Source organism: Diabrotica virgifera, chromosome 2 (genome assembly GCF_917563875.1).
Source record: "Diabrotica virgifera virgifera chromosome 2, PGI_DIABVI_V3a".
In the NCBI taxonomy this organism is placed as follows: Eukaryota; Metazoa; Arthropoda; class Insecta; order Coleoptera; family Chrysomelidae; genus Diabrotica; species Diabrotica virgifera.
The window spans coordinates 234,176,306-234,203,055 of NC_065444.1; the positions used below are offsets into that span (position 1 = coordinate 234,176,306).

The 26,750-nt window shown below is 34.7% G+C and overlaps 1 protein-coding gene across 3 annotated transcripts in view; it reads right to left on the bottom strand.

Moving 5' to 3' along the window:
- Positions 1–26,750, bottom strand: part of LOC114348372 (E3 ubiquitin-protein ligase TRIP12) — a 249,767-nt gene that overhangs the window by 179,480 nt on the left and 43,537 nt on the right. For all 3 annotated transcript variants that reach the window (XM_028298962.2, XM_050643127.1, XM_028298954.2), the window contains exon 2: positions 8,264–8,511. In XM_028298962.2, coding sequence (XP_028154763.1) covers positions 8,264–8,428 — 165 coding nt within the window. In that variant the 5' untranslated portion in view covers positions 8,429–8,511. The remainder of the gene's footprint in view (positions 1–8,263; positions 8,512–26,750) is intronic.

Consider the following 26,750-nt stretch of genomic DNA (forward strand, 5'->3'; position numbering starts at 1 on the left):
ACCACTAGGGTATTTTTTACATGGATATTTTTGCTCCTCAAAGAGTTAATTGATGCATTTTTCGTTTGTTAATAAACTGCATGCGAATATTTTTATTAAGTATCGGCTATGAGCACGTATGCTTGGCTGTATAGCAGAGCTGTTGTAAGTACCGACAAAAAGTACTGAAGTCTTAAGTACCAGTTCTTATTCAAAGTGGAACTAAGTATAAGTACCCGTGACCCGTCAAAATAGCCCGGTCAAAATAGCCCCGTCAAAACAGCCCCGTCAAAATAGCCCGAACACAAAATAGCCTCGACAAAATAGCCCGCAAACAAAATAGCCCCGACAAAATAGATCGCACACAAAATAGCCCCGGTCAAAATAGCCCCGGTCAAAACAGCCCCGGCTAAAACAGCCTCTTATAAAAAATTACATAATTATTTATACAAGGTGTCCAAAACTTTTTTTTAATTTAAATTATTTGACAAAAAGGAAGAATGTATTTAATTTATTTAATTTAAAATGCATTTTACTGTTGCCCGAAAACAGAATAAAATGTTTATATCATAAATTAACATTGATTTTCGCTTAACGTAAATGTTCAAACTTCCAAGAGGCAGGAAAGACAGGACTCGAGTTCTCTGAAAAGACAATTTTTATTTAATGTGGTTAAGATAAACATCTGAATAGAGGATAATTACCATTTCCGAAAAAATGTATTTTTAAGGAATTATTTCATGATGAATTCTGAAGGGAGCTTTTTTTTTTTTCGGGGCTATTTTGTCGGGGCTATTTTGTCGGCGGGCTATTATTCCGCGGCTATTTTGTCTGCAGGCTATTTTGTCGAAGCTGCTTTGTGTGCGGGATATTACGTCGGGGCTATTTTGTCAGAGCTTTTTTGACGGGGCTATTTTGACGGGGTACCATAAGTACCAGTACCAAGAATAAATAAGTACAGTATTTCGGTTAAGTAGTACTTGAAAACAGTAAATTTAAGTACTAAGTATTAAGTAACCGATTTGTGTACTTAAGTACAGACATTTAAAATATTTGGTGATTAAATATCAAGTGCAAGTACAAGTATTGACACATTTGTTCTAAGTATTTGTGTAAAAGTGAAAAAACTCATACATAACAATTCATTGAAATTAAGGTTAGAACACTTAAATATTATATATTTGCAGTCCTCTTGTATGAAATGGAGTATGTTTAAAACACGAAAAAATAAATCAATTACAATAATTTTGTCAAAACAAAAATAAATGAAGATACTCAGAATAATGGGAATAATTTATTATAACAAAATTTATTTGTCGGATACGGGAATAAATCAAGAAAATACTTGTCAAAACATCATTATTTACCACACCACACTAAATCGAAAACATTGATGAATATTTGCAGCAATCCGTAATAGTAGAGAACTTTTCGTGAAGGGTTCAAGTACATTTTGAGTATTTACATTTCGAGTACTTAAGTACTTTTAGAGATTTAAGTATGTTTTATTTTTTTAATTGCAAGTAACAATATACTTAAAATAAATTTAAGTACTAAGTACAAGTATTTGTCAAAATATGTACTTAAAAATTCAAGTACCAGTACACGTATTTTTTGGAGTACTTAGAGTGCAGTACTTAAGTACATTTTTTAAGTACTGTCGGTAATCAGTACCGCAGCTCTGTTGTATAGTAAATTCTGGCCAGCCAAAACAACCAACGGAAAAACTCGTCAAATGACTGGCTATTGCGATGTCCCGAACACAGTAAATTTTGCTTATTTCAATGGAGTATTAACAGGTTTGTTAGAAAATATAACAGGAAACAAACATTGCAATAATATTTAAACCAGCTAATACAGTAAGACCTATTATCTCGTTATCTAAGACTAAACATAGACAATAAGTAATTAGGAAATGTACTTATAAAACACACTGTGAATGAGACGACTTTTATTTTGTTGAAATTAATATCAAAACTAAACTAACATAAATCTTTGATTAAAAAAAAAAATAGAATTTGGTATAATGTAACATGCATGCAACAATAAACATTTTAGGTAGTACGATGGAAAGATTCATCAAGACTTAAAGAAATCAGACAGTAAAGATAATGTACCGGGTGTCCCAATAAGAATGGCTCTCGGCCATATCTCAGGAACCGTTTATAGTACAACTTTGGGAAAAAAAATTGATAACAAAAGTTGCCTCGAGAAAAGCCTGGAAATTATTTTCATAATTGTAAGTCTACCGCTAGAGGGCGTAATTGAATATCAAAAATTAAAAAATCGAAATTTTACAAATTTGCCTAATGAAAGGGTACTGGAAATCCGATCATCGTATTCTTCATAAAATTCTGCGCATATTTCATTTCACAAGTTTAAGTCTACCTGTGCAAATAAGAGGTGGGGGTGAGTGGGAACCTTGTTATGAAAAAATCGCTGTAAGTCCGGTTCTGCTTAATCGATTTTTGCAAACTTAGTCTTGTTGAAAACAGCTCTTTTTCGTTAATGTAATAGTTATAATTTGGAAACAGCCTATTATGTAATATGTCGGCTAGGAGGCGCTATTTTTTTTTATAAATCTAGCTTTCCTTGGAAAATATTAAATACACGTATGTATTTTCTTTCCTGTATTACAAAATTAGACCAAATTAGCAACAGAATACCGAAAATCTCATGTCGATACCTTTTTTATATCTCGAGATATCTTAAGAAACGTGTAAATTTTAAACATAACTGTTGCTGTCATAATATAAGTGGAAATATATAGAAGTAAGTAGTGTGCTTTGAAAAAAAAAAACAAAGAAACATTTTCCAGATGTCACCGCATATAATAAATCAAAACAAAATAAGACAAATAACACTATAAAATATAACCAAAAAAAAAGTGTGTGTACTTTATACAAAAAAAAATTATACATCTATTATAAATAGGTGTATATAGATTAGATGTATATAGATTATAATAGATGAATAAATATATTTTAAACTGTTTAATTGTATTTTTATTTAAATATTAAACTAATTTTAATACTTAAAATAATATCAAAAATTAAAAATAACGTTAATACGTAGAATCGTAGAAAATGTTAAATGTTGAAATGTTAAAAAAATTATGTTTTACTGATTTGACACATAATTTGACACATGATGACTTTTTGAAGTTAATACTTCTAATCGTTCTATTTTTTCCCATAGCACACTACTTGTTTCCATTTTGACTTCCTTAAATTAGTTTACCGGTGACAATAACAGTTATGTATTTATCTTAGTTGAGAATAGGATAATTAGTATTAAAATATAATGAAATAAAAATTAAAAATTTGTGTAGAAAATCTGACGTTTTTAGATTTTCTATGATTCATCGAGAGAAAAGCAAATGCGCGGAGGCAACAAATCATAAAAATTTACATATTAACGCTATTTTTAAGTATTGGTATTATGTTAAGTATTAAGATTACTGCAATATTCAAATAAAAATAAAATTAAACTGTTTAAAATATATTTATTCCGTTAAAATCATAATAATAGAAGTATAACTTCTTATGCGCTTACAAAGTACACACACTCTTTTTTTGTTATATTTTATAGTGTTATTTGTTTTATTGTTGTTTTGATTCATTATATACGGTGACATCTGGACAATGTTTTTTTGTTTTTTTTTCCATAGCACACTACTTGCTTCTATATATTTCCACTTATATGACAGCAACAGTTATGTTTAAAATTTACACGTTTCTTAAGATATCTCGAGATAGAAAAAAGGTATCGACATGCGGTTTTCGGTATTCTGTTGCTAATTTGATCTTATTTTGTAATACAGGGAAAAAATACATACTTGTATTTAATATTTTCCAAAGAAAACTAGATTTCTAAAAAAACAAAAATAGGGCCTCCTAGCCGGCATATTACGTAATAGGCTGTTTCCAAATTATAACTATTACATTGACGAAAAAGAGCTGTTTTCAACAAGACCAAGTTTGCAAAAATCGATTAAGCAGAATCGGACTTCCAGCGATTTTTTCATAACAAGGTTCCCACTCACCCCCACCTCTTATTTGCACAGGTAGACTTAAACACGTGAAATGAAACATGCGCAGAATTTTATGGAGAATACGATGATCGGATTTCCAGTGCCCTTTCATTAGGCAAATTTTGTAATATTTCGATTTTTTAATTTTTGATATTCAATTACGCCCTCTAGCGGAGGACTTACAATTATGAAAATAATTTCCGGGCTTTTCTCGAGGCAACTTTTGTTATAAAATTTTTTTCCCAAAGCTGTAGTATAAACGGTTCCTGAGATATGGCCGAGAGCCATTCTTATTGGGACACCCGGTACAAACAATCCACACTCTACACAATTTGGTTTTCCGACTAAAGCCATATTCATTCATTAACAAACAGACAACACGGTTTCTTGGATTCGAATGACCCGGTGTAATCATGGACTACCCCATTCACAGTAACCGTGTTACCATTTGGTGTAATGTATCCGCAGATGACATATTGGGTCCGTATTTCATTGAAACAAACGATGGAACGCCGTTAACTGTTCATCAGGAGTGCTACAGAGAACAGATTATCACGCCATTTCTACATGATCTTCAGCCTGGATCCTTCGTGCCATGAACCTACCACTTAATCAATAATGGTTTCAGCAGGACGGGGCAACTTGTCACACGGCCAGGGAGTTTCTTCGAATGCTGCGCAATCATTTTATTTCGCGTGACAATGATTTTCCATACCCATTGCACTTACCAGACATAACAAGACCTGATGCGTGCATATGAGGAACGCTGAAGGAAGCTGTTGTTCATACCAATCCACCGTCGGACACCCCGGAATACCAGACTAAAATTCAAGATTTTTCGTGCCATTCAACAGCCTTGGTTTACATCTTCTTGTGGTGCTTTCTTTTTTAGTGGAGGTTAGCGACTACACTGGCAAATCTGTCTGTCCAATGCGGCTCTAAACAAAGATGTTGAATCAAGGCCGGTCCAGTCTCTGATATTTCTAAGCCATGAAATATGGCGCCTACCGGGACCCCGTTTTCCTTCAATCTTACCCTGGATGATCAGTTGCGCAGGGAGGTACTTTTCGTTTCTCATTATGTGTCACAGGCAATGAACTGTCAACACGGATGGAATGGGCATGAAGCGAATTGAATGTGGCCAGGATGAGAGAGCAATAGCCAGGGCAAGAGGGAAGATAATCGCCATCTTTCGTAAGCAAACAAATTGATAGTGGTAGTCAAGGTTGCCAGATTGGGGTATTTTCCTACAATTTTGGAGTAATTTAAAAGCGTCTATGGGAATTTTTCTAAGCAAAACTGGTTGGGGGATTTTTGGGGGGGGGGGGGGAGTTATGGAAGATTTTAAGGTGTCATCTTCTTCTTCACGTGCCATCTTCGCGACGGAGGTTGCCAATCATCATGGCTATTCTAATCTTAGATGCTGCTGCTCTGAATAGTTTGGTTGATGTGCATCCGTACCATTCCCTCAAGTTACGCAACCATGAGATTCTTCTCATTCCTACACTTCTCTTGCCCTGGATTTTCCCCTGTATAATCAATTGAAGTATGTTGTATCTCTCATTACGCATAACATGCCCCAGGTATTGCAGCTTTCGTGTCTTGATGGTTTCCAATATTTCCAGTCTTTTGTTGACTCTTCTCATGACTTCGTTGTTTGTTATATGCTCGGTCCATGATATCTTTAGGATATCTTCTATACACCCACAGTACAAATGCTTCCAACTTTTTAGTAGTCGACGCGTTAAGTATCCATGCTTCTATCCCGTAAAGCAGGGTCGAGAAAATATAAGGCCTTGCCAACCTAACTCTCAAGTCTAATTTCAGTTCTCTTGCACAAAGTACCTTTCTCATTTTATTGAAGTTTGTTCTTGCTTTCTCTATTCGAACTTTGATTTCTTTGGAGTACTCGTTTGTGTGATTAATTATTGTGCCAAGATAGTTGTAGTTTTCAACTTGTTCTAAAGTTTTACCTTTAATTGTCAGGCTTTCATCATTATTTTGGGTTTTTGATATCCTCATAAATTGGATATCCTTTAATCCTTTTTAAGGGGTCATGGGAAATTAAATTTGCGAATGTATGTACATAGTATATTATACTCTCTATATTATACAAACTGTACATAGAACTGTATATTATACTCTCATATAATCGAAGACGATAGGACCTATGAATTATTTCCAGGGCCCTCTGTTGATAAGTAGTATAATTTTGGTTTACTGTTCTCTACATTTGACTACTAATTTATTAAAATGCGGAAAACATTTTAATTTGGAGGATTTGAGCTTAATTTGAGAGAATTTCAGTTTCTAAGTGGGGGATTTATAAAATCACATCTGGCAACTCTGGTGGTAGTTGTAGCAAATTTTCCCTGGCATGCTCTGTCTTCTCTAGGACCTCTCACTTGTATGTTGGCCGCAATCTCGCTTCACTATTTGAATGGGACGAGGCCATTTCATCCGTGTTGACAGTTCATTGGTCACAGGTAGACTTTAATGATTTTTAGCAGTTCCCTATATGTAACTATTTTCCTCAGAACATTTTAGTTGGTGGTATGGGTTGTCAAAGATATTTTCCAGATTCTTCTATAAAGCCAGAGTTCAAAAGCTTGTAACTTGTTCATCAGTGTTAGGTTGAGTGTTCAGGCCTCCGTTCCATATAAAAGTATTGACCACACATAGCAATGCAGAAAACGACATCTAAGGCTGATATTAATGCTACTGTTACAAAATAAACTTTTCATTTTGATAAACCCTTGTCGGGCTACCACTATTCTCGCTCTTACTTCTTGTTTATAATCGTTGATTGTTGAACCAGCAACCAAGATATTTGTATTGGTTTACGTATTCAAGCTGTTGGTGGTACACATATATTGGAAGGGGTAAATTTTGGTTCCTTGATATTTTCATAACTGGTTTTCGCAGTATTGATCTTCATCCCCATTGTTTCACAATTCTCAGTAACCTTATTTAACAGTATCTGCAGACTATGGTCCGAATCAGTCATTAATACCGTGTCATCTGCATAGCGGATGTTATTTACTCCTTGACCGTTTATCCTGATTCCTTCTGAAGAGTGCGTTAGAGCGTTCGCAAATATTACCTCACGAGTAAACGTTATCGACGTTATCAGTATGGGTGATAGCACACATCCTTGTCTGACACCTCGTTGTATTTCAATTGGCCTTGACGTGTTATATACCATTGGTCTTTATGATTGCTGTCTGATTCGTTTACATACATGATCGAGAACCTTCGTGAACGCTATGAAAAATGCTTGAAACTGAACATAAACTGCCTCTTGAACATAATATGTTTTATGTTCAATAATGTTTGCAAATTATAAATAATAATAATGGTAGGGGAGCCCAAGCGGGGATTTTTGCAGTTACTCGAGCGCGTCAGATTATCATATGGGGAGAAACCTGGTGCCCTGCAGATGTACCTCTACCATATATTGGCTCTTAACACAGGGGAGTTCGTTAAGGGAGACCCAAAAAAAAATCTATCCTTAAAAATACTCCAAATTGTCAGATTAAGATAAGGTAAATTAAGTACATGCAAAAAAATGTATATTTAAAAAATCTGACGATTTGAGCGGGGCATAAGGAAATGGGTGAGTTAAAAATTTTCACAAAAAAAAAGCGAATAATTCGCGAAATGAACGTTAGATCGAAAAACTAAAAAATACGTGTTCAATATTTTTCAAAAATCTATCGAATGACACCAAACATGACACCCCACGGAGAGGGGTGGGGGGTAATTCAAAATTTTAAATACAAATCCCGCTATATTTCGCAAAATAAACATTAGATCGAAAAACTGCAAAATACACTTAATCAATATTTTTGAAAAATCTATCGAATGGTACCAAACACGACCCCCACGGAGTTGGGGTGGGGGGTTACTTTAAAATCTTAAATGAGAGCCACACATTTTTATTCTAGATTTGGATTCTTTGAGTAAAAATAAGAAACTTTTATTCGAAACATTTTTTCGAACTATGGATAGATGGCGCTATAATCGGAAAAAACCATTGTTGGAAATGGAAAATTAAATTAAGTAAACAATGGCAAGCGCCCACTAAAATGAAAAATTTTACTTCACTTTTTTTGGTTTTAGGACCTACTCTTCACAACCCAATAGGTCCCCAAAGCGCTCGAGTGACTGCACATTTAGCATACTTTGCTCCCCTACCATAAACATTTGAGTTCTGTTTATCCATATACTGTTTAAGATGCATTTACTTACCTTATGTGAAATTCTGGTAGAACTGTGGGCACTTTTGTCAGTAGGAATCTTGTCGTCTTGAGATGAAGTCCGGAGGCGCTTAGCCTCAGAACGTGGCTGCGTTGGCAGCACACGCTTGCGGCGGCTAGTGCTGGCGGCAGCGAGTGTGTTAGCTGGATCTGCCATAGACGAAGCGTTCTAAGCTCCCCGACTTACTAGCGACACTCATTCCCTTTTTATTCAACTTGCTCTTGTGTTTTTATGCGATGCTGCAAGAATCATGTAAAGTTTTAAATTAGATTTGACATTTTCGGTGACATTATTAAAAAGTGTAGAATTAGCAATAAGGTAGTAGAATGCATTAAGAAGTGTACTGTGGGAACTTCTAGTGTTCTGGCGGGAATTACAACACTCAATAGACAAGGACAATCTGTAAAAATATTAGTACATTTGGAAGTTGAGAGGTGACTCATATTTTTTTGCAGAAATTGCTTGAAAATAACTCATATAATAATATTTGAGTTATCCTCCCACTCAAAAAGCTCCGGAACATTGTTTCAATAATCAAAATGTCAAAAAATAAAGGAAAAATTCGATTTTTTTCTTCGTTTTTTGATTACAACTTTGAAAGTACATATTCATTTCTGAGAAAAGTTGTACTGACATAAAAGTTGCGCAATTAAATTTCCTACAATATAGAATTCGTTAAAAATTTTAAAAATTGTCACCCGTGTTGCAAAATAGCAATAATTGCGAAAAAAGAAGATAAAAAACAAGTATTCGCATTTTACGTTTTTCAACCATTTATGCTACACTTAGGACCTTCATATTTTACCAAGAAAAACTTTATGATATAAGAAAACAATACTGTGAATTTCATTAAGATCGGTTGAATAGATTTTGCAATCCAGCTTTCGCAAAAAAAATTAATATTTTCAAAATCTTGCAGGACTGAATATAAAGCAGACATCAAGTTTAACTTTTTTTATATATAGGGCGTCAGGAATTTTTTAAATACACATTTTTTTTGGTGCTACGCGCAGGACAGCGGATAGTTTGCTCTGGTTGGGCATTCCAATGACCTTTGATAATGATTTACAAATTTTAATTTTTAGTACATTTCGATATAAATAAATAAACTTGTTTATTGCAAAATAAAAACACATGCTCTGTCATTTGAAACACATTTTTTTGGCAAAAACTTTCTTTGTTCATATATTTTAAGTTAGAGAATAAAAGTTTATTATTTTTACACATATGCAACTGTTTAAACAATATTTCACAAACAATAGTCAAATTAGTTTGATTTTTGTGGAATTAAAATATTAAAATACAACAAAATATAGTGTAAGAAAATAATATATTAGATGAAGATTGGAAGAAATTTTGGTGGAAATCAACTTGTGTGAATCGAACACCGCTGTCCTGCGCGTAGCACCAAAAATTAATGTTTATTTAAAAAAATTCCTGACGCCGTGGTAGTTAATGGATTTTAATTTTAAAAATTGCAAATGAAAGGTACGGTATTCTTCTATACGTAAAAAAACAACTTGATATCTGCTTTATTTTCAGTCCTGCAACATTTTGAAAAAAATGAATTTTTTTGCGAAAGCTGGATTGCAAAATTTATTTTGCAAAATCTATTGCACCGATATTAATGAAATTTACAGTATTGTTTTACTATATTATATAGTTTTTCTGGGTAAAATATGAAGGTCCTAAGTGTAGCATAAATGGTTGAAAAACGTAAAATGCAAATACTTGTTTGTTTATGGTTTTCGCAATTATTGCTATTTTGCAACAAGGGTGACAATTTTTAAAATTTGTAGCCAATCCTATGTTGTAGAAAATTTAATTACGCAACTTTTATATTCGTACAACTTTTCTCGAAAGTGAATACTTTGAAGGTTATAATCAAAAAACGAAGAAAACAATCGAATTTTTCCTTCATTTTTTGAAAATTTGGTTATTTAAACAATGCTCCGGACATCCCAATTATTATTATAGGAGTTAATTCCAAGAAATTTCTGCAAAAAATATGAGTCACCTCTCAACGTCCATCTCAAAACAGATGCGCCCTGGACTACAACAACTATACATTGCCACGATTATAGACTAAAAATAAATTTGAAGAAAACCAAGTTTACTATATTTACAAAAGCAAAAACATCAGAGTTAAGCTAGTACTAAATTGATCAAATATCCTCCTACAAATACCTTGGAATATGGATCACAGAAGATACTAATCAGACAAAAGAAATAAGATGCTGCACTGAGATTGCATGATAAATTGTTAACAGAATGAGAATAGAAAACTCCAGATAAGAATGCTTCGATGTTAAACACTTGAGAGCAAAATAATCTACTCACTTGCTGAATTGTACACGTTAGAGGTCTCGAATTTCCTAAACCTGTTGTCCGATTTGAGTGATTTCTTTAGTACGTTATAGTCTTATTATTTAAGAAAATCGATGTAATATTATCGTTGAACGACAGGTAAAGGTCATTTTATACCGGGTGTAACAGTCACACTGTGTTTTTTCTTAAAGTTTGAAACACCCTGTGTAATATTCTAGCATATCTAAAATATTTAAATTAAAACTCAATTGTATGCTTCTTTTCATGAGCATTTTTCAGTGCGTCACAAATGATAGAAAAAAAGGTAAGTCCGTGATAATACACATTTATAACATTTATTCTAAGATTACATTTTAGTTAGCCTTAGGCTTTCTTAACATCTTGTTTTTTGATTAATTCGCTTATGTTCGATAATAAAAGAGATATGTACTTTTATATTACAAATGAGGTATGCTATTTGGTCTTGATCAATATCATTCCAAATCTCTAGAGCTACTGTTTCTACCTCTTGTAAAGCCTGATTTTCATTAGACGTGCAACGGTAAGGCACGGGCAAGGTTTTCGGAGCCAATTCACACTGCGAAAGGCTGGCCGCGGGTTGGTTGCTTTATGTAGTGAACAATGTTGAAATTGAACGTTAATAAAAATTGCTCTAATATTAGACGAAAAAACAGAAAATGGAAACAAACAGTGCAGAAATAGAAAAAGACGTTGTTGGGTGCTTAAAATGCTAAAGAAACGCACAAAAGAAGGAGAATTTGCAACCTTACACTCCGAACTTGGAACTTATTAGGAGAACCAACTCAAATAATGAACAGATGGCAAGAATACTTTGAAGAACTATTGAACCATGACAACAATACAGAAACCAATACTGAACCAGAAGAAACACCTGAAGAAAATGTAGAAGAACCAATAACATTAGAAGAACTACAAGAAGCCATAAAACAGCTAAAATATGGAAAAGCTCCGGGAATTGACAAAGTAACGGTGGAAATAATAAGAAACATGGGACAACAAGGTACTGAAATACTACTAGAAATAATGAATAAAGTATGGAAAGATGAAATATTACCAGAGGACTGGAAAACCGCATTGATAGTTCCCATACATAAGAAAGGTGACAAAAGAGAATGTAATAACTACAGAGGATTGACATTGCTATGTGTATCCATGAAAATATTAGAGAAAATCATAGATAAACGAATAAGAATAATCGCGGAAGATACACTAGACGAGTCACAAAGTGGTTTCAGAAGCGGAAGGAGCATACAAGATCATATATTCACGCTAAAACAAATAGGCGAAAAAGCGCTTCAAGAGAAAAAGAACATATACTTAGCCTTCTTAGACCTAGAAAAGGCCTTCGACAAAGTACCCAGACAGAGAGTGTGGAAAGTGCTAAGAGAGAAAGGTGTAGGACATAAAATGATACGAATCATCCAGAAAATATATAGTCAGAATGTGAACTCGGTGATTAGTAACAACAATAGATCAAACACTTTCACAGTAACAGGAGGACTAAGACAAGGCGGAGCTCTTAGCCCAAAGCTGTTTATATTGTTTATGGACCAAATAATTAAAAGATGCACAATAGAAAGCAGAAAATTAAATGTTGGACACAGATATCTTCGTAGAGTAGAAATATCAGAAGGAGTGTTTGCAGACGACTTGGTGTTAATTGCAAGAAGTGAAAAAGATTTACAACACAACATTGAAATATGGAACGAGTATTCATCGAAAATGAAATGGTAATAAACAAAAGCAAGACCAAAGTACTACAGATCGGTGAAGAGAGACAGGAGCTAAGAATAGAAATTGAAGGAACACAAATTGAACAAGTGAAAACTTTCTCTTATCTAGGTGTAATAATTGACCAGGCAGGCACTCAAGATGCTGAAGTAAACAATAGAATAGACAAAACAATAAAGCTGTACCATGCAATGAATAAAAAATTTATCAGTAGAAAAGAAATTTCAAGAGAAACAAAAATAAAAGTGTTCAAATCAATCTATAGACCAGTACTAACCTTCGGCAGCGAATCTTGGGTCTTAACAAACCGACAAAAAAGCAAGATCCAAGCCATGGAAATGAAGTTCCTGAGAAGAGTAAAAGGCGTCACTAAATTAGACCGACTACGGAATGTAGACATAAGAAGAGAGTTAAAAATACCATCCACATTGGAGTATATAGAGCAAAGACAATAATGTTGGTGGGGACATCTACAACGAATGAAAGAAACTAGACCAGTTCGAAGAGTATGGGAAGCAAAAATATCAAAAAATAGGAAGAGAGGAAGACCCAGACAAACATGGGATAAAGCAATAGGAGCCATTCTGTAAAAGAAAAGATCAAACTGGACAGATGCCAAAGCGATAGCACAAGACAGAAAAGAGTGGAAAAAATTTGTATATAGATAACTGATACTTTTATAGAATTAATGAAATTAATTTTAGAAATGTAGAATTAGATGTAAAAGTGTAATTTGTATATTTGTAAGTACCTATGTAAAACTAGATATGTTAATTTGGTAGATTAATGTTGCAACCCTACACCATTGTATGGTAGAAGGGATATGATTATATATATATACACTCAGAACTTTTAGACGATCAGACAATTTTTTTTTAAATATAACCGAATGACAGTGGATGAATTTAACAACTTATGGCTGCATGTTGAACCATAATATTCAACCTAGTTCTTGAGTCACTCATCTGAAAAACCAATGAAACACCAAGACAGTACAAATTACTGCATATGCAGACGATGTAGTTCTACACTTTAACACGACTAACTGAAGCGTTCAAAAACATTGATCCTGAAGCACGAAAAAGGGAGCTTTAAATAAACGAAGCAAAAACGAATTACATGACCGTCAAAAGAACACCTGACAATGAAAATTATATCACAATAGACAACTATACTCTTGAACGTGTGGATGCCTTTACATATCTGGGCACAGAAACGGAAGAATTCCGTAAGGATCGAAATTAATGCACGTATTTCCAGAGGGGTATGCTATTAAAAGATTGATACCACCGAAATTATTAGACGAAAGAACCAAAATGACTATCTACAGAACATTGATTAGACCCGTATGGTTGTGAAACCTGAGCAATGACAAAAAGGGATGAAGCCCAACTCAGTACATTCGAGAGGAAAATACTGAGAAAAGTATATGGCCCGGTGCAAGAGAAAGACAGCAGTGGAGAATCAGTAGAAACAACGAGGTTAATGAAGGTTACGATATTGTACAATATGTGAAAAGTCAAAGACTGTCATGGCTGGAACATGTGCAGAGAAAATACAATGAATAAACAACAAAGAAAATATTACAATGGAAGCCGATAGGAAGGCGAAAAAAAAAGAAAGGGCCAGACCGAGAGGGATGGATGACGTGGAAGACGACATGAAAACCATGAAGATAAGACAATGGAGAAGAAGTACACAAGAGAAATCCGAATGGAAAGACATAGCCAGACAGGCAAAGACCCATCCAGAGGATGCCAAAAAAAGAAGAAAAATTGGCGCATATTGAGGGACCTCTTCAAAAACAAAATACTTCTTTTCTCTATCGTCTTTTATAACTGATTTTAAACAACCAATATTGCAGATTGCTTGCCGGTAAGGTATTCACACTGTCGTGACCTTCACGGCACATGCTAGGCAAAGATTGTTTCAAAAAGAACGTCGCATGCAAAGCCCGTCGCTTGCCGGTGCCTGGCACGCATAGTGTGAATTATATCCCATGCAGTTCATAAGATTTTATGTAAAATGTATCTTGCCGAGCCGATGCCTTGCCCATGCCGAGCACTTGCCTTGCATGATAGTGAGAATCAGCCTTAAGGTTCTAGGAGGTGGCAAACGCTGCCGTAGTCTTCTGCCAATTATGTCCCACAATGTTCGATCCAGTTAAGATCTGGACTATGCGATTGCCAATGCAAAGTCCGAAGATTTACCTGTTGTAAATATTCGGTTACAGTTCGTGAACGTGAGTCTTGTATTATCGTGCATGAGCAAAAAATTGCTACCAATATAAGGAGCCGATAGCATGGTAGCTTAGTCCTTCGCTATGTAAGATCACTGCTTAAACACACTCATCGCGGGTCAAATTCCTTGTAGCGCGTTCCATTTCCACCAAATAACAAAAAAAAACTAAGGACTTAATTTAAACTTTAAATAATAAATCTACCAATTTTTCCCAACAAACCAGACACTTTGTTAACCATTTGACATCCATTAAATTGTTAATTTCTCATAGCCTACTTTAGGCTTGTTTATTAAACTAAGCAGAAAATGAGGATTTATTGATGAAAAACATCGCTAGTTGTTAACGTACCTAACTTTTTTATTATCCAACATAAGCAAATGAATCAAAAAAGAAAATGTTAATAAAGCCTAAGGCTATAATTGAGTTTTACTTTAAATATTTTTTATATGCTAGAATATTCCACAGGGTGTTCCGAACTTAAGAAAAAAACACACATGATTGTTACACCTAGTATAAAATGACATTTACCTGTCTAGCAACAATATTATTACATCGATTTTCTTAAATAATAAGGCTATAACATAGTAAAAAAATAACTCAAATCGGACAACTGGTTTAGGAGATTCGAGACATCTAGCGTGTACAATTCAACGAGTGAGTCGATTATTTTGCTCTTAAGTGTATTTTGTCCACCCTTTTGTATGGGGTTGAGGCCTGGACACTGAAACAATCCAACATTTAAAACCTGGAAGGTTTCAAAATGTGGTGTTACCTGCCTATTCTGAAAATATTATGGATAGATTATAAAACAAACGCACAAGTTTTTGAACAACTATTTGTTTGTAAGTAAACTAAAAAGATAGATTCACAACCAAGAAAGTCACTAGAAAAATCACCAAATACATCTTCTTTTTTGGTTGATCATATCGGCCTTCGACGGTAATTCATATGTATATACCGTAATTACCGACGGTAATTCATACATATTATACCGGGTGTCCACTTATATTTTCCCCCATTTTAACTGTTTATAACTTCTAAACGGCTCAAGATAGAAATATGCGGTTTTCGCTGAAATGTTTTATTTTAGTAAAAGTTTTGTATGAATGGATTGAATTTTTTATATCGCTTTTAAATACGAAAATAAAAATGGCGGATTTTTGAAAAAAACGTTGTTGACTTTTTTTTAATGGAACACCCAGTATATTTTTTTGTAAATCGACAGAAAGATCATTCACCTATAAAGTGATATAAAGTTTTTCAAAATCGGTTGTCAAATCACTGAGTAATTAATTTTTAAAATGAGAGGTGCAACGTAGATATCACATACCTAAATAACATAACTAAGCAAATTGATATTGTTATAAAAAAATTGAAGAAAGACTTCTGTGTAAAAGGTATATTTATTAAAACCCCAATAAAGGGCTACATTAAAAGACAGAACGTTTTCGCTCTAAAGAGAGCATCATCAGTGTTATAAGCAAGCTCTACATGCTAAGCCACCAAAAATACATAGGTTAAAACCCTTAAAACGCCGACCAAAAGTCTTACATTGGCGTGTACTATGTTAAACCCTGGCGATGGGTGAAAATGAAAAAGATATACCTCACAGCATTATATGACTCTACCACGTGTATGTGGGTGGTTGAGTTGATTTCTCTGTCTTCACAAAGAGAAAGGTGAAAGCCAACTCAATTATGTTATGTGATTTCCACATTGCATCTCTCATTTTAAAAATTAATTGCTGTCATTTGACAACCGATTTTAAAAAAATTTATAGCGCTGGATAGGTAAATGACCGTTTTTTCAAGTTTTTAGGTAAATTACCATTTTTTATATCGCTTTTAAATAAAAAATGGCGGATTAAAAAAAAACGTTGTTGACTTTTTTATTAAAACACCCAGTATATTTTTTGTAACTTGAAAAAAAAAACGGTCATTTACCTATCCAGCGGTATAAAATTTTTAAAAATCGGTTGTCAAATGACTGAGCAATTAATTTTTAAAATAAGAGATGCAATGTGGAAATCACATAACATAATATCAATTTGCTTCGTTATGGTATTTACAAATGGTATTATTTATTACAATGGTATTTATATTTATGCTTCGTTATGGTATTTGTAGGTATGTGATATCCACGTTGCACCTCTCATTTTAAAAATTAATTACTCAGTGATTTGACAACCGATTTTCAAAAACTTTATATCGCTGGATAGGTGAATGACTTTTCTTTCTATTCACAAAAAAATATACTGGGTGTTCCATTAAAAAAAACTCAACGTTTTTTTCAAAAATCCGCCATTTTTATTTTCGTATTTGAAAGCGATATAAAAAATTCAATCCATTCAGACAAAACTTTTACTAAAATAAAACATTTCAGCGAAAACCGCATATTTCTATCTTAAGCCGTTTAGAAGTAATAGGCAGTTAAAATGGGGGAAAATATAAGTGGACACCCGGTATTACACTAATACGTGCGTGGCTAAAGAGTTCTAAAAACAACTGTTTTTTAAAAATCTAAAAATTGAAGAAATAATGCAGAAACACAAAAACTCGCCGATGTGACTTAATTAACCTATGAAATGCCAATAGTGTCATTTCATAAATGTCATTAGTGTCAAAATTTCATACCAGTGGAGTAAACTTGTCCCACGGTTCTTAGACATTACTATAAAGTAATGTCTAATTTATTATTATATTAATATATTATAATTTATTAATAAAGTCTAATAACCGTGAACTTGTCCGAGGTTGGACCAATTACAAATAAGCATTACGGCGCGGTAAATTTGAATTACTCCTCTTGGTTTAAAAACAGACCATAGTAAAACAACACGAAGTTTTATGAGAAGTGAAAAATACGAACTATTAAGGCTATGGGTACATAATTCACGAATATTTTATGGCTATCCCTACTTTTTCTGTCTTTACACGGCAAATTACGTGTAGTAAAATTCTCACTGGTATGGAAACTGCAGATGTAAACATTAGGTTGACAGTGACATTGTCATTAGAAAGGTAGAGATGGTTATTTCGGTTTCGTTTAGTTTTTGAATGTTCTTGGATAACCTTTACTTGTATAAATAATAGGATTATTTTTTCACTAATTATGTATTCAGTGGTTACCATTATTTATATACTATACAAATAGTCGAAAAAGAAAAAAAAGTTTATTAACGGAAACAGAAGACCAACTTAAGATATGGATGAACATATCATCAGAAGAAAGTCACAGGCTGTTAAAGTCATTCTTCAGAGTTCCCAAAGCTTCATATACCTGGGCAGAGAGCTAAATACTCAACTAGACCACTGAAAAGAAATCATAAGACGCATTGAAATAGCAAGGTCTGGTTTCATGAACATGCGTAAAATGCTCTGTAACCCCAAGCTATCAGTCACAATAAGATTGAAAACACTAAAGTGTTATGTGTGAATGTGTGGTCTCTATTACTATATGGTTGCGAGACCTGAACATTAAAACAGTATGACGTTAACAAATTGAATTTATTCGAAATGTGGATGAACCGCCGAATGTTAAGAATAAGCTGGGCCAGCAGAACCACGAATGAAAAATTACTGAAAGTAATAAACACACGTCCTCATCTGGTCAATACTATTAAAATTAGATAGACGTCATATGTAGGACACATAATGCGCCATTGGGAATTTGAGCAGCTCCAGGTAATATTAAATGGCAAGATCGAAGGTAAAAGGGGTTAAAGAAGAAAGAAAAAATCTTGGCTCCGAAACATCAGAGATTGGACCCACACAACAGGAAATGACTTAATTCATCAAGCCCAGAATAGAGAGAAATTTGCCATATTGACCGCCAACCTTAATAGAGAAGTCACTTAGGAAAAGGAGCCGAAAATATCATTTTATTATTTTTCTTCGAGAAAAAAAAGCGTTAAAACTCTCCTTAAAAAGCGAAGCCTTTAATTATAAAATCTTAAAATCATCTTTATTAAAATATGAAGCCAACATTTATTAATTCACTCAAGAAAATGGGCGGAATGCATAAAACGTAGTAGATGCTATTGCTTCAGCAAATAGTCACCACTTTGTAGCATTTTCTTTTACATAAAAGTAGGTGCGTTTGTTGAGAAGAACTTACTACACAGCAGAAGTACCTACTACTGACCAGAAGTATCTACTACAAAGCGTAGCGCCAGTCGTGTCTGCATTACACCACTCGCGATGGAATTAGTTTTCCATGTGCTTGTGATTTGTGAATTCACATTTTTACGTACCAAATTATTAGAATTGTACATGAGTAAAAATGAATGACTCAAATCCGAAGCGACAAAAGAGTTACGCGAGGATAAAAATGAACAAGTGTTATTTGTTAATCTTCTTCACAATTATTAAATTTTATTTGATAAAAGAATAACCCAAAAATTAAGAATCTTCTTAGTTTGTAAATTTTTCTATGACACACATTCATAAATGATGCCATATTGTAACAAAACAATACCTACGCCGAAGACGTCCACCCACCAACTTCACTTAAACTGAAGCAAAATACTACTAAACAAGCACATACTTCAAAAGCGTAGTACATTCTTCTATGTAGGCTGGTAAATAGTAGCAAATACTACGGAGAAAAGCAAATGCTTTTTAAGTGTAGTAAAATCTTCAAAAATGTAGTACGTACTTGAAGCATTAGCATTTACTACATTTTATGCCACCATGGGCACTTTACTTTATAGCTAAACTCATACCTATTTACGGTTATCGGAACAAACTCTTATAAAATAATACTCTTATTTGAACTTTAATGACTTAAAATACTTGGATTTTCCATAAATAATATAAAAACAATAAATAACTTTTTATTAATTGTACGCCTTAAATCAATTATTATTTTTCAAATACACTATCAATACTATTTAATAAACAACTCTTTGATTGATTTTATTATCATCGTAAAAGCGTTAAAAAGCAGTAACAGAATGAACTGCTATATCAAAATAGCGGGTCGGACACATCTCTACTTGTCACTGTCTTGAGTCTTGTCATAACATTATATTCGAATGAATGCGTTGTATGACAAAGATAGCGAATGTTCGATTTCCACGGACATGGTGTCCATTTTTTTCGAATCCTGAAAAAACTAATAAATATTTTTAAAACATTTAAACACAAAATGAAAGACTAAATTATTATCTAGGGCCGAAAGTCCCTTTATAAGAAGTTTCTTTCGAATGAGATATTTGAAATTAAAAATCACACTACATTTTCTCTTAGTCTTCCACCCCTGTAACTTATTAAAATAAATATTATAGAAGTTCTTAGGGACTTTCGGCCCTCGCTAATAACGTAATCTTTCATTCTGCGTTTAAATTTTTGAAAAATACTTAATAGTTTTCTCAGGATTCGAAAAAAATGAATCCCCATTTGAATAGCATTGCAGCCGAAAATACTGTAGCAAAACAATGAGTCACCAGCCGCAAGGCGTAAGCCGAGAAAAGTCTAGAGCGAAGCACGCTATACGTGGAACCGATGCGCGGTTGTTGGAAGGTCACACGATAGTCGGAGAGCTGGCTTAGCCCGGAATGATCGAGAATAACGACTAGGATATATAAAGCATAATTTTTGTGAATAGAGTTAGTCTTAAGCTAAAGTTTGTAAAGTAAACTTGTATAAATAAATAATAAAGTCGTATATAAATTACGAACCGCTAGTTTTATTGTAATTAGAAGTAATCACAGTAAATAACCGCTACAGTGGTGTTAACGGTGTGGAGTGTAAATAAATGAAAAGTGAAAAAAAAGACTTTTGAACTTTATTCGTCGGGAATAATCGGAGTGCGTTGATTGTTCGGTATTCGGAAAGACTTAGACATTTTGAAAAGTACGTGTGTGCCGACCAAAGATGTTGCTACAAGAACTGACCATAAAATAGCTCCGTGAACAATTAGAAGAGTACGAATTAGACAGCAGTGGGTGCAAGATAGTCCTACAAGCACGACTCAAGGATGTCCTCACGAAGAACGGAGATGACCCAGAGACGTTCCACTTCCAGTCAGCAGAACAAGTAATCTTATCGAAATTTGAAAGTGTTTCTCAAAAGATCGATGAAACTTCTAGACAGAACAACGAGAAACTTGAAGAAGTTAGTAGAAGAAGCGACGAGAAACTTGAAGAAGTTAGTAGAAAAAGCGACGAGAAATTCGAAAGTGTTTCGCAAAAGATTGACGAAACTTTTAAAGAGGTCTGTAGACAAAACAACGAAAAACTTGAAGAAGTTTGTAGACAGAACGACGAGAAATTTGAAGAAGTTTCTAGAACATTCGATAAGATGCAGAAAAGTGTAGAGACCGTAGAAGAAAAGATCAAACAACTAGAGAGCATGATAACCGATACAAAAGTACAACCATCAGTTAATGCAGCAGCGTTAGATCCTGTGGTGAAAGATGAACTACCGAGAGACGAAACGTCGCATAATATGAGATTCAAAATTACCACCATTTGATGGAAAGTCCTCTTGGTCCATATATCTTAGACAGTTTGAAGCTATTGCGACCGCCAATCATTGGACCGAACAAGAAAAGGCTGTTTCCTTGACTGCTGCTTTACGAGGTGATGCTGCAGATATATTAAGGTCAATTCCCAAAGGTCAAGAAAATTGTTACCAGACCTTGTTCACTCGTCTAGAAAAACGCTATGGAGATGCCCATCTACAACAAGTATACAAAGCACAACTGCGAAGTAGAAGTCAACGAGCAAGTGAGAATCTGCAAGAATTTGAAGCAGATGTGGCTCGTGTGGTGCGGTTGGCTTATCCAGAGGTGCCAGACAGCGTTTTAGAAGAAATTGCGGTAGATACCTTTGTCAATGGGCTGAAAGATAGTGAACTACAGAAAGCTTTACGACTAGCAAGACCGAAAGTTTTAGATGAAGCACTTGCTATTGCCTTGGAACACGAAGCAGCTAGCCAAGCTTCACGAAACAATCGAGTAATAACCGTGGAAAAAGGCGATAAGAGAAAAGATGAACGTTTGGTGGAAATGGTACGGAGGGTGATTCGTGACACGATGCCGAAGAGACGCATGAAGAGGGCTGGAAGAGTTGGTTCAAATACAGATGCTTCCTCGATACGGCCATGCAGTGAAAGTTGTAATCACCGGCTTAAAGTAGATGAACAGCTTTGCCCTGTGAGACGAACTACCGTCGTTAATGAGCAATGGCAGCCACAACAGTTACAAGAAGCCCAAGAAGACGATCCATGTATAAAAAGAGTATTGGATTGGATGCGTCGAGGTGAGAGACCTAGTTGGCAAAACATTAGTGCATGTAGTCCGGAAGTCAAGGCCTACTGGAGCCAATGGAATTGCCTGATACTAAAAGATGATCTTCTGTACAGAACCTTTGAGAACGATGATGGTACAGAATCTAAGCTTCAGTTGATTGTACCTAAAAGTAAAGTGTCAGAAGTATTGCGTCAGTTGCATGACGGTACATCAGGTGGACACTTTGGTATTACGAAGACTCTGCAAAAGGTTCGAGAACGGTTCTATTGGGTGAACTGTAAAGATGATGTAAGAAGATGGTGCCAGAAATGTGAACTGTGTGCATCCGGTAATGATCCAGTTGGTAAAAAGAGAGCACCCATGAGACAGTACAATGTTGGCAGTCCTATGGAAAGAGTAGCAATCGACATTGCAGGTCCATTTCCAGAAACTGATGCTGGAAATAAATACATCCTGGTAGCCATGGATTATTTTACGAAATGGACCGAGGCCTATGCATTACCAAATCAAGAAGCTGCTACCGTTGCAGAGGTACTTGTTAAAGAATTCTTCAGCCGATTTGGTGTTCCCTTGGAGATCCACTCCGACCAAGGGCGAAACTTTGAGTCAGCTCTTTTCCAAAACGTTTGTAAATTGATTGGTGTCAATAAGACCAGAACAACACCCCTGCATCCTCAATCAGATGGGATGGTCGAGAGGATGAACCGAACGATGGGTAAACACTTGTCCAAAGTTGTATCTGAACATCAGCGAGATTGGGACCAACACATTCATTTATTCCTGATGGCCTACCGCTCGGCCGTAAATAAAACTACAGGTCAAACACCAACCTGCCTGATGTTGGGTCGTGAAGTTCGGTTGCCCTGCGACCTAGAGTTTGGCTGCGGACCTTCCGAGGAACATGTTGCAGGCGAAGACTACGTTGACCGCCTGAAATTACGAATGAACAACATTCATGAACTTGCCCGACAACACATCCAGATAGCCAGTGACAGAATAAAAGATCAATATGATTCTCGATGCAAGAATGAAAGCTTCGAAGTAGGTGATCTTGTCTGGCTTTATAATCCGCAACGTCGTCGAGGCTTATGTCCTAAACTGCAAAGACAATGGGAAGGTCCATATGAAGTTAAGAAGAAAATAAATGACGTAATATATAGAATTAAGAAGTTGCCAAACGGTAAACCAAAAGTTATTCACATAAATCGTCTTGCACCATATGCTGGCTCCAATGAAACAGAAGAAGCCCGAGTCCTCCAACAGGAAATGAAAGATGCCGCACAGCCAAGTTTTAAGGAATTTATGTCAAATTACGCAGAAAGAAAGAGTGCTAGATTCGGCGTGACCACAGAAGTTCAGCAAGATCTGTTTGGTGTTCCAGAAAACGTCTCTCTAGCCCACTGTGTTGCCCAAGACCTCGAGATGACTAAAGGAATCTCGTCCGTATTCAATAGAAAGTTCGGCCGCCTGGACGAGTTACGAAATCAGCAGCCTAAAATTGGAAGAGTACTGCGATTGGAAGATGGTCCTCGATCTTTGCTGTATATGGTGACCAGGAAGTCTTATACGGACACGCCAAGCTATGAGAACATATGGCGTGCTCTATGTAATTTGAAGAAAATCGTGTGTAATTATGACATCAAAGATTTGGCTTTACCAAAAATAGGCCATGCAGTAGAAAATCTGGATTGGAAGATTGTGAGAAGCATGCTTGAAGTGGTCTTCAGAGAAACTGGCGTACGAATTACTGTGTGTTGCATGAACCCGAAGATGTCGGATCCTTCAAAGACAGTAGACTGTTATTTCTTCTTGAAGGGTGTATGCAAAGCTGGAGAGTCGTGTAGATTCCGCCATCCTGGGCCTTCATCTAGAGTTGCTGATCGGGACGCTCAGATCTTAAGAGGGGAGCAATGTAGCAAAACAATGAGTCACCAGCCGCAAGGCGTAAGCCGAGAAAAGTCTAGAGCGAAGCACGCTATACGTGGAACCGATGCGCGGTTGTTGGAAGGTCACACGATAGTCGGAGAGCTGGCTTAGCCCGGAATGATCGAGAATAACGACTAGGATATATAAGGCATAATTTTTGTGAATAGAGTTAGTCTTAAGCTAAAGTTTGTAAAGTAAACTTGTATAAATAAATAATAAAGTCGTATATAAATTACGAACCGCTAGTTTTATTGTAATTAGAAGTAATTACACTAATCACGCTACAATACGTACCGATCCTCTTAAGGAATATGATGCAGGGCAAAATCAAAGACAGAAGAAGTGTAGGAAGACGTGAAATCTCGTTGCTACCCAATCTGCCTGACTGGTTTGGATGCAGTTCAATTGAACTATTCAGGCGCGTAACCAACAAAACTACAATTGCCAGAATGATTCTAATCTCCGATAGGAGCGCAAGTTAAAGAAGAAGTGTAATAAAATAAAAAGTATTTTTAGGGTGGTATGGTTTGAAATCAACATTTCAAGCATGTTTTTGTAACTTTATTTGAAACTATGGTACAATTATTTTCTTTCTAAAGTAAATAAGTACCTATATTAAGTAAAATTCAAAAAATTTTCAAGGAAAAATGTTTAAAAATAAGACAAGGGTGTCAAATTTTTACACACATAAAAAATATTGATTTTGCGGTGGACATCAGAACTCGTCACTGAAACTTGTGAAACAAAAGTTCAAAAATATTTTATTAGCTTTTCGAGGCAACGCAGTCGAGTTTTCATTATTTGTAACGATTTTTGAGTACTTTGTATCACTCGGTACGGTGAGTAAAAAAAGAACAAAATTCTTTGGAGAAAAAGGGTGAAAATCAACATATTTATTATTGTGAAACAAAAAATAAGCCTAAAAACAAATATATCTCGACAGCGTTACGTCACAAAATGTATAAGGTACATTCCATGTTAAATCACTCAGGCAAAAAATTTTGGATCTCCGATTTGTCTAAAAATTGGTATATAGCTTCTACGGGACGTAAAAATAAGATATTTAAGGTCAAAAAATCTTCTTTTTCTTTTTTTCTCAAAATGTTATTTTATGCGATTTTACAGTAATTTGGTGTTTATTTAAACAAATTTGCATTTTATATCGTAAATTATCAATGAAAAACATAATATTTTAATAGAAGGGACTTATCCAAGCTTTTTTTTATGCATTTTGACCCGTAGCACACGAATTTTTTGGGCAACAGTTGATCGGGATGTCGATAAGATTGTTATAAACAAAGAACTTGAGGAATTACATAATAGCGATTTCTCGCAAATCAAAACATTTTTTTGTATTTTTTTGGTCATTATAAGCAAAAAATGTTCTTACAAGCTTTTTCGTAGGATGCATACTTTTCGAGATAAACGCGGTTGAACTTTCAAAAAATCGAAAAATTGCAATTTTTAACCCGAATAACTTTTGATTAAAAAATAAAATAGCAATTCTGCTTACCGCATTTGAAAGTTCAAGTCAAATTATATCGGTTTTGATTATTTGCATTGTTAAAAATTTATTTTTTTTATTGTTAAACGAAGCTACAAACACATAGTGCTTGAGTGATGTTTTCAATAATCTCCCATTTAAAATCGAACGAGTATGTAGAGTAGATACAAGTGCAAGCGAGGCTATTTCTACGTAGAATGCATTAAAACGCATGTATTAGGCACGGGAAACACGATGTGTTTATAGCTTTGTTTAATAAAAATAAATTTTTAGCAATGCAAATAATAAAAACCGATAAAATTTGACTTGAACTTTCAAATGCGGTAAGCAGAATTGATATTTTATTTTTTAATCAAAAGTTATTCGGGTTCAAAAATTGCAATTTTTCGATTTTTTGCAAGTTCAACCGCGTTTATTTCGAAAACTATGCATCCTACGAAAAAACTTGTAACAACATTTTTTGCTTAGAATGATCCAAAAAATACAAAAAAAAAATGTTTTGATTTGCGAGAAATCGCTGTTATGTAATTCCTCAAGTTCTTTGGTTATAACAATCTTATCGAGATCCGGATCAACTGTTACCCAAAAAATTCGTGTTCTACGGGTCAAAAAAGTTAAAAAAACTTGGGTAAGTCCATCTGATTATTAGGTTATTAGCGCTCTCATCACTGTATGTGTATAACCACAGAATATGTATTATTGTGTTTTCAATTTTATCAATCAAAGGCAAAATAAAAATTAAATTAAATTTTTTTTTAAATAACGCGGGCACATAAATTTGATACACCCTGTATATTGAGCTGTAAATATTTATTAGAATTTAGTTTGGATGTAAGTGGATTTCTCTTTTTAATGAGCTTTCCGATAAACCATTAAAGATTTTTGTGAATAATTAAAGTGAAAAGGACGATGTATTTAGATTTAAAATGAAAATAGATTGTTTATTACGAGAACTATAGAATCCACAGGTAGATGTAATTATCACTTTCTGGGAAAGTGGTTTAAAAAGAAAGTTTGGAATTTTAATATCTTTGTTCAACACGAGTAAATGTTGTAGAGTTTCCCCGAAAGTAATTAGGATGGTCGGAATAATTTTGAAAATGAATGTTGTTTGTCGAATGGAAAAGATTGTTTCTGATTTTTGGCAAGTTGGAAGGGGAAAGGTAGTTTGAATGATTGAGAGAGTTTGAAAAAGAGGTCATTATGTTTTTGGCATCGCTGAGGAGCAGTTCGACGTTTTCGTGAATAGATAGTTAGCAAGTACCAGTGGTTTGTTTGATAGTGGAGAATAGTGTTGAAAAGTGGAACGAGAGACAGATCAAATTGAGACGAAATACCTCTTTGATTCTGTATTATTGTGAGAAGGAGAGCAGAGAATTTTTGGAGTTTTGTTGAATCGAGTACGTGTCAAAAGAGGCCCGGCTTGTTGGAGAATTGGTGCTGGTATGCTGATAGTTTTGAAGCTGGAGAAC